This window comes from Penicillium citrinum (assembly GCF_028827155.1).
Source record: "Penicillium citrinum strain IBT 23319 chromosome Unknown utg000009l:1.0-4274883.0:1.0-4276374.0, whole genome shotgun sequence".
Lineage (NCBI taxonomy): Eukaryota > Fungi > Ascomycota > Eurotiomycetes > Eurotiales > Aspergillaceae > Penicillium > Penicillium citrinum.
Window position 1 is genome coordinate 2,221,211 of NW_026622694.1, and position 20,429 is coordinate 2,241,639.

At 48.9% G+C, this 20,429-nt stretch overlaps 7 protein-coding genes across 7 annotated transcripts; 3 read left to right on the forward strand and 4 right to left on the reverse strand.

Moving 5' to 3' along the window:
* Positions 1–482: 482 nt before the first annotated feature.
* On the forward strand, positions 483–7,027 carry N7469_010314 (putative ubiquitin-protein ligase E3 component (UBR1); the record flags this gene model as incomplete). The annotated part of the gene is made up of 3 exons (XM_056649219.1): positions 483–1,748; positions 1,780–6,695; positions 6,760–7,027. The coding sequence occupies 3 exons, from the start codon at positions 483–485 to the stop codon at positions 7,025–7,027; spliced, it is 6,450 nt and encodes a 2,149-aa protein (XP_056496350.1).
* Positions 7,028–7,383: 356 nt separating this feature from the next.
* On the reverse strand, positions 7,384–9,087 carry N7469_010315 (uncharacterized protein; the record flags this gene model as incomplete). The annotated part of the gene is made up of 2 exons (XM_056649220.1): positions 7,384–8,872; positions 8,936–9,087. 2 exons carry the CDS (start codon positions 9,085–9,087, stop codon positions 7,384–7,386), a joined length of 1,641 nt encoding a protein of 546 aa, XP_056496351.1.
* Positions 9,088–9,582: 495 nt separating this feature from the next.
* On the forward strand, positions 9,583–10,833 carry N7469_010316 (uncharacterized protein; the record flags this gene model as incomplete). Its single annotated transcript, XM_056649221.1, has 1 exon — positions 9,583–10,833. One exon carries the CDS (start codon positions 9,583–9,585, stop codon positions 10,831–10,833), a length of 1,251 nt encoding a protein of 416 aa, XP_056496352.1.
* Positions 10,834–11,254: 421 nt separating this feature from the next.
* Positions 11,255–13,531, reverse strand: N7469_010317 (SNARE-binding exocyst subunit SEC6; the record flags this gene model as incomplete). Its single annotated transcript, XM_056649222.1, has 1 exon — positions 11,255–13,531. One exon carries the CDS (start codon positions 13,529–13,531, stop codon positions 11,255–11,257), a length of 2,277 nt encoding a protein of 758 aa, XP_056496353.1.
* Positions 13,532–14,055: 524 nt separating this feature from the next.
* Positions 14,056–14,340, forward strand: N7469_010318 (mitochondrial 54S ribosomal protein uL30m; the record flags this gene model as incomplete). The annotated part of the gene is made up of 1 exon (XM_056649223.1): positions 14,056–14,340. The coding sequence occupies one exon, from the start codon at positions 14,056–14,058 to the stop codon at positions 14,338–14,340; it is 285 nt and encodes a 94-aa protein (XP_056496354.1).
* Positions 14,341–14,775: 435 nt separating this feature from the next.
* Positions 14,776–16,751, reverse strand: N7469_010319 (sphinganine-1-phosphate aldolase DPL1; the record flags this gene model as incomplete). The annotated part of the gene is made up of 4 exons (XM_056649224.1): positions 14,776–15,787; positions 15,856–15,989; positions 16,072–16,549; positions 16,648–16,751. 4 exons carry the CDS (start codon positions 16,749–16,751, stop codon positions 14,776–14,778), a joined length of 1,728 nt encoding a protein of 575 aa, XP_056496355.1.
* Positions 16,752–17,615: 864 nt separating this feature from the next.
* Positions 17,616–19,249, reverse strand: hcsA (homocitrate synthase; the record flags this gene model as incomplete). The annotated part of the gene is made up of 4 exons (XM_056649225.1): positions 17,616–18,579; positions 18,657–18,805; positions 18,884–19,110; positions 19,183–19,249. The coding sequence occupies 4 exons, from the start codon at positions 19,247–19,249 to the stop codon at positions 17,616–17,618; spliced, it is 1,407 nt and encodes a 468-aa protein (XP_056496356.1).
* Positions 19,250–20,429: the final 1,180 nt, after the last annotated feature.

Sequence of the window (20,429 nt, forward strand, 5' to 3'; positions counted from 1 at the left end):
CCGCCGATGTCATAGGCAAAAAATGCTCCTTCGGTCTCTCTTCGTTCTTCAAAATCGGCTCTTTTAACTCTCATCCCCCCTCCGCCGCCATTTCTCATTCTTCACTTTGATCCCATAGTCTTTTCGAACTAACGAGGCGACCGCCGATTGCTTAGTGGCAAGCTCGTTCGGGCTTGTCTACACCTCATCGGCCCACATCTCGCCTGTTACTCATTCCACATCCCCCCACTACGATCGTCACGCTGCAAGCTCGAAGAAACAATCCGTCTAGCATCCCCCGACTCAGCGCTCGTCTAAAGGACTTTGTCGTCGCAACGGATTGTTCTCTACTCAACCGGTTCGAGAATTTTGGACGACTTTGATACGCTCGGTTCTCTCCCGATTCCGACTACCTACCGCCTCACGGGCCAACGGGTCTCGACCTTCACACTTGTGACAGACGAGCGGCAGGTCCTCTCGATCTCTGCTCAAACTTCCAAGTCATGCACATGCTCGCAGAGTGTGAGAGGATCCTTGGCGATGGTTTGTTACGACTACCACAACGGCACGGATACCGATATAGCCCACAGGCAGAGAGAGACTTGCTAGAGCTTCTCTTTCGGTCACTTGTGGGACACAATGAAGAACTTATCCACCATCTATTTCCAGATGGTGCCCCAACAGGCGCATGGAAGTTAGCTGAATCCCAAGGTGCTCGTGAAGGAGCGGAGTATAGTGAAGCGGCGCGGGGAAAACGATGCGGTCATATTTTCCGTGCAGGCGAGGCTACCTACCGTTGTTTGACCTGCGCCTCGGATGACACATGTGTACTGTGTAGCAGATGCTTTGATTCGTCTGACCATTCTGGTCACCAATACCAGATTTCGCTGTCGTCAGGAAACTGTGGTTGCTGTGATTGTGGTGACGACGAAGCTTGGCGACTACCGCTATGTTGCGCTATTCACACAATCAACGACGATGAGGAGGAGAAAGAACGCAAAAAGGTCGAACTTCCAACTGAATTATTGGCTACGATTCGATTAACTATCTCACGTGTGTTGGATTACTTCTGTGATGTCATTTCTTGCTCGCCGGAACAATTGCGTCTTCCGAAGACCGTCGAAGGAATCAAAGCAGACGAAGAGGCCTCGCGATTGCGCCCTAGCTGGTATGGTGCTGGTGATTTAGAAGAGGAGGAACCCGAGTTCGCCCTTTTACTATGGAATGATGAGAAACATACAATTCGCGATGTGTCGAACCAAGTTACGCGTGCATGCCGTGAACGCGAGAGCTTTGGAGTTGCACGAGCTCATGAGACGAACGATATCGGTCGCAGTGTTATAAAATACTCCAAGGATCTACATAAGCTGCTTGGAGTGTCGCAAGTTATAGAGCAGATCAAGGTCACTGTTACCGTACGTTCTGCGCGAGACACTTTCCGTGAACAAATGTGTGGAACTATAGTTGAATGGCTAGCCGATATTGCCGGCTGCAGTATACTTGAAGACAACGAAATTTTCAGACAAGCTATTTGTGAGGAGCTGCTTAGTCCATGGAGAAAGGGAAGTGACGGTTTCAATGAGGATATTGGCATGAAAGGAATTGATGATCATGAGATTTCGGAACATGTCCGACGACGACCCATCCTACTCTCGCTGCCAAACCACGGACAATTCGTCGTCCAGGTTAACGAAGCTGTCGATGAAGGTCTCATTGACGAGGACGATGACGAAGACGAGAACGGTCCAGACGAGGATGACGATGATTTCGTGGAAGCCCATGATGACGCAGATGACGAAGACGACGATATGGATCTTAATATGGCTCTCCATGCACCCCCCTCCTGCGGATGAAGATGGGGATATGGACATGGATGCCGGTGCCATTGACGACGAGCTGGCCCTGGCAGAACGAATCCTAGCAGATCTGGCTCGTGGACAACAGCCACTTCGCCATGCAACTCAAGAGCCTGAAGAGACCCAGCCCCAACAGACTCCTCGTGAAGAACCACCGGTTGGTGACTCCTCAACTCAACAACCTGACCCCAACAGCTATGTATCTGTTCCGCGAACTCCCTCACATGTGGTCCGACCTAAGCCTGGTGGAACTGAGAGTCACTGGCAAGTCCGGCCTCCAATGCCTGCCCCCGGGGAAAAGGTCGCTCCCTATGAGGATCTTTGGCAGCGCACTCGTCTGGATTGGCTAGTCCTTTATGATCTTAGATTGTGGAAGAAGACTCGGACTGATCTTCGCGACCTCTATATCAGTACAGTCGTGAATGTACCCCAATTCAAGCGGATCATGGGTCTTCGCCTGTCCGCACTTTATACGGCCCTGGCCCAACTTTACCTCATTGCGGACAGAGAACCGGATCACTCCATCGTGAACCTTTCGCTGCAACTCTTGACTACACCTTCTATTACAGAAGAGATTGTTCTTCGCGGCAACTTTCTCACTAAAGTTATGGCAATCCTGTATACCTTTTTAACCACCAGACAGGTTGAGGAGCCACACGCGGTCAACCCCAATGCAACCTTGGCATTCGATGCTGGCTCGGTCACAAACAGACGTTTGTATCATTTCTTCCTTGATCTTCGTTACCTCCTGCAATCCGAATATGTACAACACCGCGTTCGCACCGAGGAGCAATACCTTCCCCAATTCCTCGATCTCGTCAAACTCTCGCAAGGCATTTGCCCCAATGTTCGTGCAGTGGGAGAGCATGTTGAATATGAGACAGATGCTTGGATCAGCGCTTCAATCCTTATGCGTGAGATCAATCGTCTCTGCCAACAATTTTGCGAAGCTTTCCGCTACCCCGAACTTGATGATGGGAAGAATTTACTACGTGCGATCCGCACTACTACTGTCACCGCGGTCTTGCATTCAGCTGGTGTGGAGCGCAAGCGCTTCGACCAGGCAGAGATTAAGGAAGAAGTTCGCTTCAAGACCCTACCACCATTCGACTTTGAAGTTGGATCGTCCGGACAAATTCCATGCCACCGAGTCGTGGAATTTGTTGTCGAGAAGGGATCTATCAGTTTCCACCACGCCCTCCACTACACTCTGTCATGGTTGATAGAGTGTGGCCGTGGAATCGATAGTGATGTGATGCGTCGCACTCTCTTTGAAGCCGCTGAGACCGCCAGAGAGCATCTTCATACTGCCAAGGCTGCCATCAGCCAGCCCATCGACGATAGTTTGCTTGCTCTTGGACCGGAAGACCTTCTCCTTATCATGATTGACTATCCACTCCGAGTCTGCGCTTGGCTTGCACAGATGAAAGCGGGCATGTGGGTGCGAAATGGCCTCAGTCTTCGACATCAGATGTCCCAATATCGCGGTGTCTCATCGCGCAACTTCGCTTATTACCGCGACATCTTCCTTCTCCAGACTGCGCTAGTGACTTGTGATCCTAGCAGAGTTCTAGCTTCGATTGCTCATCGGTTCGGCATGGTTGATTGGATGTTCCGCAATTACGAACCTCGCAGTGGCTATGAGGATGCTCAGATTATCGACGTCGCAGAGGAATTTGTTCACCTTTTGGTCATTCTCCTTACCGACCGCACCTCTGTCTCTGCCACTGACGATAGCGTCCATGTAACGAAAGAAACGATCAGTCGTGACATCGCCCACGTCTTGTGCTTCAAGCCTCTTTCGTTCTCTGATCTCTCGACTCGTCTGAATGACAAGTTACAAGACTCAGATATGTTCCAAGGTGTACTAGAAGAGGTCACCCACTTCCACTTCCCAGAGGGTGTCAATGACTCAGGCAAGTTTGAGTTGAAGAAGGAGTATCTGGATCTTGTAGACCCATATAGTACACATTTCTCGAAGAATCAGCGTGACGAAGCGGAGAATATTTACAAGGAATGGATGGCAAAGAAGACTGGCAAGAATGCATCTGATATTGTATTTGAGCCCAAGCTTCGCCCAATTGCCTCGGGAGTATTCTCTGATCTCCCACGTTTCACTGGAACTATGCTGTTTGCGCAGATTGTCCACCAATGCCTGGAGTATGTCCTTGTGTCTCAGAAAAAGACGCCTTCTATCCCACCTACACGCGTGGAGACTTTCCTCCAGGTTTTGTTGCATCTTATCCTTGCAGCTGTCCTCGAGGATGACCCTCGGGATGGTGACATGGAAACTGATCAGGGCCAATCGTTCAACCTGCACGCTCTCACTAAGGCGAGGGAAATTGAGGCTGGTAATTTGACTATCGTGGGCCTTTTGGAGAAGATATCTGTCACTGGTGACTTTACCTCGTGTGGACCTAAGATCCGTCATATCCTCAAGCGACTGTGGCAGAAACAACCGCGAACATATGCGGCCGCAACTGCTTCATTGAAATTCCCATTCGATCGCATAGACACAAACTCTCCGGCCATTGACATCGTCAATGAGAAGGAAGCCAAGAGAAAGCATGCTGCCGAGCGCAATGCCAAGGTCATGGCACAGTTCCAACAGCAACAACAAAGCTTCTTAGAGAAGCAAGGGGATATCGATTGGGGCGAGGAAGATTTTAGCGACCTTGAATCAGATGAAGCGTCCCATGAAACGAAGATCTGGAAATACCCCAGCGGTACATGCCTTCTGTGTCAAGAGAGGTGCCAGGAGGAAACAGCTGATTCGCGACTCTATGGCACATTCGCCATGGTCCAAGACAGCACAATCCTGCGACAAACCGATATCAGAGACGCGGATAGGATTCGCGAAGCGCTCAAGACACCTTTGAGCCTTGACAGATCTGCCGAAGATATCCGACCTTTTGGTGTTGCTGGTGAAAACCGCACCGAAATCCGTCGTTTGGATTCTTCCGGTGGAACTGTGATCAGCAGCAAGATCGGACTAAGCAAAGGCTTCAACTCTCGGAGTACTTTGCGAGGACCCGTGACAACTGGATGTGGTCATATCATGCATTTCTCATGCTTTGACGCTTACAATAATGCGACTCAGCGACGTCAGAATCAGCAGATTGCTCGTCAACATGCTGAAAATATCGTGCTGAAGGAGTTCGTCTGCCCTCTATGCAAGGCTCTTGGAAATGCTTTCCTCCCGATCGTGTGGAAAGGAAAGGAAGAATCTTACCCTGGCGTTCTAAACACCTCTTCATCCTTCGATGAGTTGATGAGCAGCGGGCTTAAAAACGCCTTGAACCAACCTCAAAATTACCCCGTTCTCATGACCGAGAAAGAAAAGGCGTACCAGCAACCCTATTCCGAGTTGTTCAAAGACTACCTGTCTAAAACACTAGTCACTCCGCTCTCTTCGAAACTCTCACAGATCTTGTCTTCGCCAGTACAGCAAGGCGGTGCGACAGCTTATCTTCAGTCATCAGCACGAGCAACAATGCCGGGTCTGTTCCCTGGTACTGAAGACATGTCGCCTTCAAGCCCATTACAGCAAGCTATGAGCCCTACCGATGGTCCCATCTTTGAGCTTATGAAGATTGTCAGGCGGTTGAAGAGTACCATCCAGATGAACCACGTCAACTCAATGTTCAGCAGCACTCCTGATAACATCAGTTCGGATGATTTGGTTCACACAGACTCATTGATCCGCAGCTTTGGATTGAGTATTGCAGCAGTTGAGATTGCTCAGCGTGGTGTTCAATCAGACCCCGGAGCAACTCTGCTGGAGAGAATATCGCCATTGACTCTTACTCATTTGCGTGTCTTATCAGAGACAGCACTTACATATGCCGCTATCGCATGTGCCACCAGCAGTCCTCAGAAGGGTCGTCCGAATAACGAGTTCCAAGAGATGCATCGACAGAAGATCTGTCAGCTACTCGTTGGACATCCCTGCCTCAGTGGAACTCCCCTTCTGAATGATGTTAGGAACATCGAGCCGCTGCTTGCCATAGATACATTTGTCTTTTTGGCCGAAAGTTCCATTTCCTTGCTTCCGGTCCTACATATCGATGTGCGTCATCTGGTGCAAATGTGCTATGTCGCCGAGATCGTGAAGGTCGCCGTGACTTTCATCCTTTGGCCTCTGGGTCTGAAGGAAGAGCTTTCCAACCGAGGCGAGGCAGACATGGCTAGCGCAGATGTTTCCAGCGAAGGCTACACAACGACCAAGCACTTCTTTGACTGCATTGTAGCGGAACTCAAGGCAAACTCTGTTGGACGCGCCGAGGGCTCGTCATTCCCGGCCGAGAGCGGCTATGTCAAGGACGGTGAGGAATCAGTGACTCCAGACATCATCGTCGCGCTCCGACGACTGCTTTCCAGCTATGCGCTTACTTTCCTGCGCAAATCCGTCATCCTGCTTCATGTTCAGCATGGCGTCGAATTTCCGAATACTGGTTTCAATGATATGGATGTCCCGGAGCTAGACCGACTGACAAAGGCTCTTCACTTGCCTAGTCTTGATGATATCCTTGTGTCAACTAGCCCTGCGCGTAGCAGTGACAACCCCTTCGACGCAGTTATCTCTGGATGGATTTTCCACTGGAACGCATCTCGCTCTGGTATCAGATTTGAGGACCATCGTCTCTGGCCTAGTCTTTCTCATCCGGCCGTCTTCGAGCTTGTCGGTCTGCCAGAGCATTTCGATAGCCTGATTGAAGAGGCAAACCGTCGTCGCTGTCCTAACTCGAAGAAGGAACTCAGTGACCCGAGTATCTGCCTTTTCTGTGGAGACATCTTCTGCTCACAAGCAGTGTGTTGCATGAAAAACAAGTTGGGTGGTTGCAATCAACATGTTCAAAAGTTCGTTTTCCCTTACATCTCTTACACTAAATAATCCCTGTGCTAACAATATTCTTCATTTCAGGTGCGGCAAGAACATTGGCCTCTTCATCAATATCCGGAAGTGTGCAGTTCTCTACCTCCACAACCATATCGGATCCTGGCACACAGCCCCTTACCTGGATCGACACGGCGAGGTTGACCCAGGTTTGCGCCGTAACCGCCAATTGATCCTTAACCAGAAACGATACGACAAGCTACTTCGTGATGTTTGGCTTTCTCACGCCGTCCCAGCTACAATCAGCCGCAAGCTGGAGTCGGAGATCAACAACGGTGGTTGGGAAACGATTTAATGAATTCCATAAAAGCGAGGAGATTTCTTCTTTGTTGTGGTAGTATTATATTCTTTTTTACGGCGAATCGGGCTCATCATTTTCCTTTCACTTTTTTCATTTCCTGTTACTGCCTGTTTGGTTTTACCATCTTAAGTACAATTGAGTTCAGACTAGATGTTTGAGACTTTATAGTATTTTAGTAGGCTGATTTGCCAATGCCTGCTACTGTCATACCACTATAGTGCACGGCTGTGATTGATGCATTCCAATACTTCACTTCAATAGGTAGTTATACAAATATGTACATCGTTCTTCTTGGGTTCAAAATTTGACTGTAGTAGGAAAATGACTTGATAAACCTCTGGCAATACTACTTAATCTTTCTTTCGTCCTTCCAGAACTTGCATAACATCAGATACGCTGTCTTTATCGCCCTTCTTCTTCTTCGGTCCACGCTTGCGCTTCTTCGCGCCGCCTCTTTGCTGGCCCTCGCCATCATCATTAAAGTCGAGAAGAGGTCCATCTTCCTCTTCGCCATCCTCGATACGACTTCCACCGAATCCCATATCCATATCCGCTGCATCCATGGCATCTCGGCGCCGGGCTTCTTCGAGGAATTTCTTCTGTCGGAGAGCAGCCTCGTCGGATCCTCCAGAATCGTCGGCCGAGGGCGAAGTTTGTCGGAGCGCTGCTGCTCTTTTGAGGGCAGCCAGAATGGTGGGGTCTTTCATTAGTGGATTCGTCTTGTCGTCTGACTCTTCTTCCGCTGGGGCTGAGGTGGTAGTAGAGGTGCTGAAGTAATTTCGTTTTATGGGTTGCGCTTTGCTCTCGGCATTGATATCATCCTTAGTGGAATCATCCACGTGCTTCTCTGTGGATTTCACCTTGTTTTCGCCTTCTTCGTCTGATTCGGAGTCATCTTCTTGCTCAATTCCAGCAAGAGGGTCGTAATCCGCGCCAACACCTTGGAAGATATCATCGTCGTCGTCATCATCATCCTGGGTCGCTTGAGCAGCCGCCTTGGCAGCAATTTCAGCAGGTACTTCCATCCCCAAGGGCTCGGCACTTTTATCAATTCGAGGAAGTTCAGAAGGAGGTGCCATTTCACCTGGCTTGTCGATCCAGCGTACTTTGCGCTTCGTATTGCCTTGCGCATCAGTGATAACTAGAACCTCCCGCCTTCGGCCATTCTCTGCGACTTCCACAAATCGCTTTTTCTCGGGCTTATCATCTCCAAGCTTTTTAAATCGAGAACCCAATGTAGACTCCGGCGGGGGAGGCGGGGCAGCTCGACTAGCCCTAAGTTCTTTTAAGATTTCGTCGCGTGTCTTCTTGCGTGGTGGGGGCGGTGCCATAACCCCTTTCTTCTTCTCTTTCTGTTCCTTTGGAGCGGCAGTAATCTTCTCCTGTCCCTTTGCTTCCATCAATCGCTCGAACTCCTCTTCTGCCATTTCAGCGGAGAGTGGCTCGTCTTCTGGCTCTGGTACCGGCTTCTCTGCCGCTTTAGAGACATCTTCGCCAGCTTTTACCCGCTTCAGTAACGTCCAATCCAGACCCTTGACCATATGCGTGCTACTGGTATCACCCCCGACGCCGAGTTCCGCGCAGAGCTTATCGAAAGTAGCTTGGTCTATTTGGCCCAGTTTCACCATTTCCTCCAGTGCCTTGACACGTTTTTGTAAATCATCCTGGCTTTCTCCCTCTGCATGGGCATTGCGCATCTGAGCGCGGTCTTGGTAGCCCTCTGGCAGCTTGCTTCCCTTTGGGGCAGCAGATGACTTGAATCGCTTGTTTGGTCGGCCGTCATTTTCGTTTCTCTGCTCAGCAAGTTGGCGCGCGAAGTCTACACCGGTCACAGATCGCCTGTTTATGAATGAACTAATTAGTTTATAGCGCGGGGCATTCGTATCTCGCAGTGTAACGTACGGAGTCATAGGGATACTGGAGCGCATTCGGGAGCCCAGAAGCCCGCCTGGAGTTGCGCCGCCAGAGGCTACATTGCGAGTAGGAGTACTGGACTTTTCGGCCGAGTTCGAGGAGTTTCCAGAGAGCAGTCGGCGGAACTGCTCGTTGTTCATTGTCGCAACTCAAGACACGTCGAAATTGGATCAAGTTGAGTTGGACTTAATCTTTTTGAGGGAATTGATGGACGTTGGATTTGAAAGGGCTTGGCATGCGATAAGAATGGCTTATCGGGCACTTCCTCTATCAAAGTACATTTTTATAGATGAAAATAGGGTATGATACTTAATCCATCGTAAGTGATTAATTATATATTGGAAAATCCATATGTCTGATTTTTTTTTTTTTCAAGCTTTATATACCCCGAAATCCTACTCAGTGTGTGATGCAATCAATATAATCGCATATCCTAGAATACTCTCAATCCAAGAAGAACCGGCCCGTGCGTCTATCAAAGTTGGACATCATCTTGAAACATCCAACTATCCGCGCTTCATCTCTTTCCTCCCAGCCCTTTCTATATGCGATTCCACAGACCGTGTTGGCAACATAAGATATTGATCTATATTCCATCTCGATGTAATTCGTTTTCAGCCCTGAAGCAATCAAGTATGGCGACAACTAAGCGTAACTCGTCTGGATCCAAACCACAACCTCGGAATCCCCGCCCAGAGAAGCGACCACCTCTAACACATTTTCTCTGTCTACCTCTTGTGAATGAAGCGTCTCTACCACAGCTTGAGGCATCACTCGCGGCATTCAAAGAGGACTATCCACCAGTACCGGTTGCAGACTTGTCTCCAACCCGAGATGGTATGGTCCAGCAGGCAAAGTCACGACCACTCATTCCTGATGGTGCCGTTCGTCCGCTGGGAACTTTGCACCTGACTTTAGGTGTTATGAGTCTCCCGAAGAAGGAAAGGCTCGAGGAGGCAATTGCATTCTTCCGTTCTATTGATTTGCCTGCTTTGATGCGCGAAGCGGACCGCGTGGCTGGCAAATTACGAAATAATCAATCATCCTCCAAGCACGATCGAATGCATACGCCTTTCCATCCCTGCTCTCAAAATAATATCTCTTCAGACTCATTCATGATCTCTCTTGAATCTCTACATGCTTTGCCACGAGCCAAGTCAGCGACAGTCTTACATGCTTCACCTGTTGATCCCACCGGCCGACTCTACCCATTCTGCATCATGCTACGGGATAAATTCATAGAAGCTGGATTCATTCAACCAGAAGGGACAAAGGGTCCAAATCCCAAGGATACACAAGATTCGCTGCCAAAAAGCGAGGCAGCTCCTTCCGGCTCCCAGGCTACAGATGAAGGATTGTCGACGAAAGGCAATATCTCCCAAACGCAGGTTGAAAGTAATATGAAAACCTCCGCGGTAAAGAATGATTCCAATCCAGATCCATATGCCGTCGCTCTTGCCCGCAATCCAAAAGCTCGACCTTTATTACTACACACCACACTGGTGAACACAATTTATGTCCGCGGCCGGCCAAAGCCGAAGGGCGGAGATCGCGCAAAACAAAAGGGTGGTCCTAAGCGCATCGAATTCGATGCTAGAGATATTCTAAACCATTATCGGGATTACTATAGTGATGAAATTCGAACAACGCGGCGTCCTGTGACCTCTGTTCGACATGACCGACAAGCGAATAATTCAGCGGCTCAATTTCCATTCATCTGGGCTAATAGAATTCCAATAGACTCGGTTTGTATTTGTGAAATGGGCGCCAAAAGACTGAATATTGATGATGCTTCTATGGCTGATCCGGCCAGTGCATTGTGGAATGCGCGATTGGGGGAGAAGTATACTGTTGTTGCAGAGCGAGACATTGGCCCTATGCGGTAGAAATATGATCTTTTCCCAGGTATTTGGTGCAATACAAAGCCGACTTTCATTTCAGGTGTCGTTGAGATCGCCTACTGTTGATAACCTTACGGTTAATCATTCTTGAAGTCGCAAATGAAATAATCTGTTACATGGCTGAAGGGCCAGCGGGCCCTGAAATTTGTAGTTGCATGGTAGTATTACTCTACTGATCGGGTTGTTTTACATGAGCGTGTAATTAATGTTCATCTTTGGGAATGGCTTCATTTCAATTATTCATTTCCTCGGCTTACTATCTATATCATGGAAGAATTCATCCCAAGCCTGCTTGAGATGGCATCGCTTTTGAGTCGCCTAACCAAAGCCAACATTGCATGCTGGATCTTCGTTCCCTGTCGAGGGCAATATGTCTCGCTGCATTTACTTATCGAAAGAAGCACTATTACCTCACACGGCTCATGATAGTTTCCACACCACGCTCGACAGACAATTCGGCAGCCTTAGCTTTAACCGCACTGAGTATACTGCGCTCAAAGTCGTCACGGGTGCGCAGCACAGCCTCCACCCACGACAATTGGAGATCCCAATATTCGAGCTTGAAAGACTCGTAGACGGTGACAATGGGCTGGGTCTTCTCGCTCTCGAGCAAGCGAACCAACCAGTTGACGAGACGCCACTTTTGTTTGATGGTGGCTTCGAACGAATCCTCATATTTTTGGAAAAACGCAAAGACCGTAAGAACATCATCCTTGAATTTCTCCGTGAAGGGGTCCACGAAGCGACGGAATTTCACGCCCTTGTTGCGAACTGAGGATAGATATCGGACCAACAATTCGTCTGAAAGTTCCTCAACCAAGATATCCACCAGGGAGGGGTGTAAGACTGGCGTGTAATCGGCCATATAATCTTCGAAGGTAGAGGTAATCCGTTTGATAGCAAATTCGCCATACCATTTCGCAGTGAAGAGGTCCGGGATGACGGTGGCAAGATCGACCGTGAAAACGATGTCAACAAATTGTGTTAGACAATGGGTACTCAGATCGACGTAACCATCGCGTAGAGCGTCCAGCTCGGCACTGGCGTGTGTTGCCAAATACTTTGGAGTCACCAGGGGCTCAAAGTCACGTTTGAATCGTGTCAGATAGCCCATCTGACCGGTCTCTTCATTATCATCGATACAGGCAATCTGGTCATTGGCTACGCCAACCAACCAATCCTGTAGCAATTGTATACCTTCCTGGTCATTACCAGGTACCTTGTGTTTGGCGCACTCTTCATCAAGCAATGCCTGCCAGGCGCTCTGTCGGCCCTTCAGAGCCCGGAACATGGCATCGATAACACCTTCGACGACATCTGCTCTTTCGGAAGCGCCTGCGGCCACGACTTGCTCATGTAGCATTCGCCACATATCTCCAATGGTCTTTGTACGGAAATAACCGTCCGAGTTGTTCTCCAACGCATCTGGTTGTCTCTCGATAAGACCTTTCTTCTCTGCATCGAAAATACGCTCCATCCACTCCTCGACAGCATCGATAATGACACCCTGCCATTGGCGCACCAATTCTGGCTCACGGTCATCCAGAATATTTGGCTGGAGGTCAGTTGGCATCCAGCCAAGCTTCTTCATCTTCTTGTAATACTTCTCGCTCCAGTGGATAATCTTAAGCAAGTTGTCTGCAGGGATTTCAGGATCGTCAATCATTCCAACTAGGAAATCGTGCATCATTCGGTGATAGATATCAGTGTACGTTTTGTAGATCTTCCACTTCTTAGGAACGAGATTCTGCATGCCCTGCTGCACAGTGAAGAGGTCATTGAAGTACCAGCGGAAGCTCTTCTCAAGGTGGTCAGGATCACTAAGGAATTCCTCTTTTGTGTTTTCGAATTGATTCTGCGCATAGAATTCGATTGCCTGGAGGAACTTCTCCTTGTAGCCTCGAATAGTCTTGGGACCGATATTCATGGACTTGAAACGGCTTGCCAGGTCTTTGTGGTCTTTCTGGGCTTCTTGTAGCGCACGTACTGTGTCATCGTTCTTCTCTTCATTAAGCACAATCACGGCCAGCCGCACAACCATGCTTTTATTATCTTCTTGCACCAAGGGGATAAGATTCATACACGCCGTACCCAGATGGTCATCGAACCAGTCAATGACCGAGTCCAGTCCCTGGAAGTACTCGGTCAGAGTCTGCTCACTGCTGCCATCCTGTGCCTTGCGTATCTGGTCCATGGCCTCATCCCGGAAGTCTCGTAGGCGGGAAATCTGCATATGCGCCTTGAGAAGATTTGGCTGATTCTCCAAATCATCATCATCTTCCCTCAGCAGCTCCTCCACTTCCTGAATATCCGCATTGAAATTCTCCAATCCCTTCTTCATCATTAATGTAGCGTCAAAATGTCGTTGAATCCTGGCTAGCTTATCGATCTGGGCAAAGTCCTCCACGCTATCCTGTGACTCTGCGCATAACTTGTCGATGCCTTGTAGCTCGTCTTTTGTCTTGGCGACTTGTCGTTGTCCCTCTGTTAAGAACCCAATACTTCGCTGCACTGCTTCAAGTTGGTCACGAAGGCCTTCACGAAGTCGCGAGTCGACGGCCGCCTTCTTGCGCTGGTACTCCGCCTTCAAGCCACTAATCTTGTCTATATCCTCCGGATGCCTAAGTAGATCTTCCAGCTTGGGCATGGAAACCGTACCTTCAGCATTACCGTTCTGAGCCATGGTGACGGTCTGGCCTTATCGGCGAAGGGGCGGATTTCGTGTTTGTTTTCGCAGTCGAGCTAGTTCTTCCAGGAGTAACCAAGCTGCCGAGACTCAGGTATTATCGTCCTAACTACAATCAGCAGCAGGTTCGAAGATTGCTTTTAATAAGCCAATGTTCAATGGTGAGAATGAATGCTTCCCCATGCTCATCCCGCAAAGCAGCTGCGGAGCCGCCAATCCGCCGGCAGAATTTATTCACGTGATCCTCCGCCCTGGATTTTGCGGCCCGCGCAATCCACGAGTCTCGCGATTATCACAAAGCAGTCATTGACATCTTCGTTTGGGATCACTCATATCGCAAGGTTGTCACGTCTGCCAATTCATCACCCGTTACGATATACCACCGAAGTATCCCGTCGTTCCTCGAACCAATTGCGAATTCTCGGGAAAAGAAAACAAAACTTCCCGAACAGCCGATACAATCAAGAGCTCCCCCCAAGAGCCATTCCCGAAGAAATCCAGATTCTATAATCACTTTCAAAATGAGTTACTTCCGCGTCACCCTCCTCCGTTCCGCAATCGGTCTCCCGCGCCGTTCAACAGATGTCCTCAAGGCCCTCGGCCTGAAGAAGCGTATGGGCACAGTTTTCCACGCCGTTTCGCCTTCCGTCGCCGGTCAAATCATGAAAGTGAAAGAACTTGTTTCCGTGGAGGAAGTCGACCGCCGTATGACAAAGCAGGAGGTTCATTTGGAGCGCAAGCCTGATCCCGGATATTACATTGAGAAGAGTGCTGTGCAGGAACGAAGTGAAATGAATGCGCAGTAAGAAGGCGCCTATCTTGCTGAAGTCAAGCACGATACCCTGAAACCAACCACTTCGAATCTAGTCTTGTTATCAAACCTGGGAGAAGTCGGATTCGTTCTGTTCTGTTCTTTTAATTTGTCGAACTTTTGCATGGAGCGGGCTTTTTCCTTTTTCGCTTTTTTCTTGTCATGTACTCTACGTCCACCTATCTCGATATTTCGCTAGCTGTACTATACCGGACACCATTACAATATACTCATAAAAAACAAAATATGTGCAATTTGAATTATGGATAAGTGATAGATGCGCCGACCGTTTTCGCGAGCGCTGACTGACAAGGGCTTTCTCAAAAGCATTGCAAACGCCACTGATTTAGGAAGTGTAGGACAGGCTTTGCTAGTTTAGGGTGCAATAACAAGGACTGATGGACTGATTGTAGCGAGACCCGAACAGGTTTTAGGCTTTGTACAGAGTGTCGAGGAAACCCTCAGCCAAACGGCTGACGATGCTCTTGTCAGGGATGCTACCAGCAACACCGTACAGAGCCGATGTGTCACCGCGCTTCAAAATATATGACTTGCCTTGTTGGCGGCGTTCTTCTGCCTTCTCGAGTTCCTTGTCAATACACGCAACTAAATCAGTGATGAGAGTGTCGACAGCCTTAGCAGTGGGAATGGTAAAAGCACAATGCAAAGCTGCAGGAGATTGGAGTGCATTCAAATGCCAGCCCTTGCCAGAGAGGTCGTCTGCGATGTCGTAAATGTCGATAGCACCGTTCTTGCTGCGGAAGGCAACAACACTGACCATGGGGTTACCCACGACTTCCATATGGAGCGAGATAACAGGATGCTCGCGTACGGCGGACTCGAACTTGCGAGCGGCGTTGATGATCTCAGTGCAGCTGTTTATATAGCCGGCCTCGCCGACATTCATCAAACTGGCCCAGCAGCCGGCAATCAGTGCACCAGGACGAGATCCCGCTACAGAGGGAGAGGCGTAAACACCTCCAGACCAGTCTGGATAGATGAAGTACTGGTAGCTGCGGTAGGTCTTGCTGCGATAGAGAAGGACCGAGTTACCCTTCGGGGCGAAACCGTATTTATGAGTGTCCACACTAATACTGGTCACACCAGGCTGGCGGAAATCGAAGCCACCTTCTTCCTCATAAGGGGAGGGAAAACCGGCCTTCTTTAGGAGAGCGACAACGAAAGAACCAAGACAGCAGTCAACGTGGAGTGGGATCTTGTATTTCGTAGCAAGACGAGACAGAGCGGGAATATCATCGACAATGCCGTGAGGGAAGTTGGGAGAAGATCCGACGAGAAGAACGGTGTTGGGGTTGATCAGACGACGGACCGCATTGACATCGACCTTGAAGTCGGGTTCAGGGCAAGGCACGCGGTGCAATTTGATCTTGAAGTACTCGCAAGCCTTGATAAAGGCTGCGTGTGCTGTATCCGGAATGATCCTGCAGATAATTAGCAACTGCGTATTTGAACCCAATATAAAGACAACGAAGAAAGAGCTAGGACTTACATCTCAGGCTCGGTCACACCTCGCTCATAGAAGGCTTTTTGCCGGGCTCCCAGACAGGCCATGATAATGGATTCGGTACCACCGCTGGTGGTGACACCAGCACCATCGGTAGGACCATTGAACAAGTTGAGGACCTAGGCGAATTGTTAGTTTTGCGATTCAAGTGCTCTCAATAGGCCCAAGAAGGGAAATTTAAATCTAGCATCAAAGCCTTACCATCGCAACAACCTCAGCCTCCATTTTGCGGACTCCCGGGAAGACATCCGGATGAATCGGGTTCGCAACTCCAAACTGACCAAAGGCTTCAGCTTGAAGCTTCAGTAAATCCTCGCCACCATGATACACGGCACCGCTGACACGGCCATCTTCCCACCGGGTATGTTCCAGACCAGCTAACTTGTTCAGCTCTTCGCGGATCTTATCTGCCGACCAACCCTCAGAGGGCAGAGTGAGGTATCGATTTACATCCGGGCCACTCTGTACAAGCTTGGACTCGAGATTCGTGATGGCAGTAGAAACCTGCTTATCGACTTGGCCACGTACTCCGGGGAAGCGAAGGAAGATCGAGTAGCAAAATAGACGGACAGCGATGTAGACATTGCGAATACTTCCGAAGAGACCGTAACCACGGATCGAGTAGAACGTCTTGCGCGTGTAGCGGAATAGAAATAGAATAAAAACAATATTTCGGAGACTATCAAACCACAGGCAAAGTCAGTCTATCTTAGTCCAACTCATTCAGATGATCGGCCGCGGGGAATGAAGTCGCGCCTGGGGGCAGAGGCGACTTACAGGTCCAGGTTCAAGGCGGATAAATGTGCACTGGAGGCTCTCCAGTGGCTGCTATAGCCCAGCAGCTTATTTTGGAGAGCGACAGGAAGCGCCGCAGAGCTCATTGTGTCCCTAATGATAGAGAGTAAAGATATGATGGGGAGGAAGCCTTGAAGTCACCGGCCACTGCTACTCTAGCAGAGCGGAGAGCGGAGAGCGGAGTAGGAAAGTCCCAAAGGTCCGCGGACTGGCCAGACCCCATGCCGAGGCTGTTGGACCACATGATGTTTCACTAAAGGCATTGAGTAGTATTGATTTAATTTGGTCTTAACCTATTAATTTATTATTATTTATGATTTCGTCTTAATTACAATTGTGTTTCTGCTTTTTTATTTCAAGGCTCTGTGAACAGAATACATATGCGCTGAAATATTCCACCGAGGCTAACGGGTATGATATCATGCTGGGGTATTCCAAGATATTGCAGTACTATGTACATTGTACATTGTACGTATGCTGTCATGCAATTCTTTCAAATGCAGGCAGTATCAGCCATTGAGTCATCTTACTGCTACAAATACTATTTCTAATGATAGCTAGTAAATTAAGACAAAATATCAACTTGAAAATCAACTGATGAGTTGCCAGATCGGCTGCTGCGCTTATATACAAGATCGAGGGCTCTCCATGAACACCCCATCAATCCTTTATCGGGCTCCAACAGAAGCCCAAGGAAACACTTTTGGAGACCAATGAAAAAAAAAGAAAAAGAAAAAGAAAAAGAAAATAAAGTAAAAGAAGAAAATGAAAAGTCCCAAACATAATTCACATCATATCATCACGGCAAATTGAAAATCCCACACGCGAAGCGGCACACGGCCCCGGGGATGGAGATATATGCCCCTCAGTTCCGAGTCCCGCAAGCTCAAAATCACAATAAATAATATGCAAATAGTACTTCAACGCCTAAATCCGACTGCTTTGTCTTATTAAGCGGGAAGACCAGCAGCCTGGGCCTGAGCAAGCTCCTTCTCCTTAGCGGCGAACTGAGCCTGCTCCTCAGGCGACAGGTCGAGGAGGGGCTTGTCCTCACCAGACTTGAGGTTACGGTGGTAAGCACGGATAATGCTGTCAGCATCGTCAACAGCGATAGGACGGATATCGGCCAGAGCCTTGATCTTGGCAGTGCACTCCTTGCATTGAGCATCAGTGAGCTCGATCTTGAGCTGCTGAGCACGCGACTTAATGGCGTTCCAACCGGTCAAACGGGAAGCGAAGTGCACATAACGGGTCATGCCGAAGTCAGCAGGGTTGATGATCTCGTAGGTGCTGGGGTTGTTCAGGATAGCCTTGGCGTGAATACCGGCCTTGTGGGTGAAGGCGCAGAATCCAGTAATGTAGTTGTTGAAGGGAATGTTGACCTCAACGGCCTCAGCGACCAGGTCCTCGATGTCCTTGATCTTGTCAAGGCGGTACTTGCTCTTGACGTACTCGGGGTCGGCGACCATCATACGGGCCATCAGACCACCCAGAGGGGTGATGCCGTTACGCTCACCGATACCCAGGACGGAGGTATCAATGTGAGTGGCACCGGCCTCGAGGGCACAGTAGGCGTTGGCGATAGCACAGCCAGTGTCGTTGTGGAAATGGGTTTCAATATCACATCCCACAACACCGCGCAGCACACGAACAAGCTCGTAGACTTGACGGGGAGAGGCACAGCCGACGGTGTCAGCGATACCAACACGGTTGACACCAACCTTGTCGACGGCGGAGTAGATGGAGAGCAGGTCAACCAGATCGGAACGGAAGGAGTCCTCGCTGGAGAAACGGATCTCAATACCCTTGGACTTGACGAATTCGATAACCTCGATGGCGGCATTCTTGATGTAAGTCATATCCTTACCGTGAGAGTGCTCACGAAGGTAGGACGAAGTGCCAATGACGACATCGCTGTAGCCAGGGTTAGTACGGTAATCCGGGTTCCTGCAGACTGCTGCACTATTAAAAATAGGATCTATATGACTCACACTCCGTCGACACCGGTCTCAACAGCAACACGGGCATCATCCATGTGGCAGCGAATGTGAGTAAGGATCTTAGCCTTCAAGCCGAGCTTGCAGATAGCCTCACAATCGGCACGGGACTGCTCAGAGGCACAGGGGGAAGTAAGCTCAATCTATGGTAGTAGAGCTAGGTTAGTCAACACGTCTTTTGGTAAGTCATATCGACTTTGGTTGTCTATCCCATGACTCACGTAGTCAACACCAAACTCATCGAGAGCCTTGGCAATCTCGATCTTCTTCTCGGTGTCAAAGAAAGCATTGGCGAACTGCTCTCCCTCACGGAGAGTACTCTCGATGATCTTGAAACGGGAAACATTGCTCAGGAAGTCGGTCACGCCAACGTTGTGACCGTAAGGGTTGCGGCTGGAAGGGTGGGGATTCTGGCGAGTCTCAATGCCGGTGAAGCCGGGGTGTTCGCCTGCAATTGAACTGTGAGCACAGGATATTCAAGAATGAGGAGTATCCCGGACAATATATTATTGGAACATACCATTGGCGTCAGCACCATTTGCGACGACGGGAGCCCCGTTGGGCTCATTGTCGGCGCCGGGACACATTGTGGATGGTGGGGTGGAGGGGTGATTTGGAGGGGTATTGATAAAGTTCACGAGGTGAGGGTGGAAGGACAGGCGTTCACGAAGAACAATTAGAGACGAATGGACCAGAAACTGTAAGGACCAAAAAATAGAGAGAGAGAGGGATTATTTATGATCAAGTGGAGGAGAAGAGAGTAAGAGTCATAGTGGAATTGACGGGCGGTGTGGTTCGTGCGTAGTAATCGTCTTCGTCTCGCTCGGCGGCAAAAAAAAAATGAAAAAATTCGCCGGGGGGGACGCTTTCGCGGGTGGGGGAGGGCGCCGGCTTCGCTTCCATGACTCAATCAGATCGGCATGTCTTGTATTGTGAATTCCAGCAGAGGATTAAATTTTTAATTAATGGTATTTTATTCTTTGGCTTAAATATATACTATGTATTCATATTGTACACACTATTCTTTCTGATATAATGGATGATATTCTCATTCATGATGCTTTTATATCACCAACTGGTCTGCGGGCAACCGACATCGGCCTAGCGGGGTTCCTTAAGGAGTGGGGAGGAGATGGAGCTGGCCGAAGAATTGCTCATAGTTATTGAGTCAATCACTCAGCACTGTAATGAGGCAGAGATAACCATCTCATGCTCTACCTTAGGGTATACTGTAGTTGTAAAGTTTACATAGCATAGCCCTGGTGATTCTTGACCCAGTATCGACTATTGTAATTGTATAGTCAGTACCTGAATTGCCCAAAGTCTTCTTGGTTGATGAACTTGTTTACGTCATCCCAATTTTGGTCTTATCGAATACATATGAAGAGAAGCGTGACTCCAACCAAATATTCACCTGCATTGGCTCTGTACGTAGACTTATTTCCCTCGCTTTGCATTAATCCAATTTCCTTTTGTGACTTATTAGCTGTAATTTACCGGGGATTCCCGCATGGACTGCACTGTATACATTCAGTCCATACTCAACTAGTTATGTACTGTACTGTACTTCGTACATACAGTAGTTAGTTAGTACATACAGCAGTACACTGCAGAGCCCAAGTGGATTTGCCACATGACAAAGCAAACTCAATCTAGATTGTGAAGATCGGCGGAGCAATCAAGAAGTTTACACATTCGATGTATGTACGTACTCGATATACCATACACATTTTGTACATACATAGTGCAAAAGCTGCGTAGAGCCAT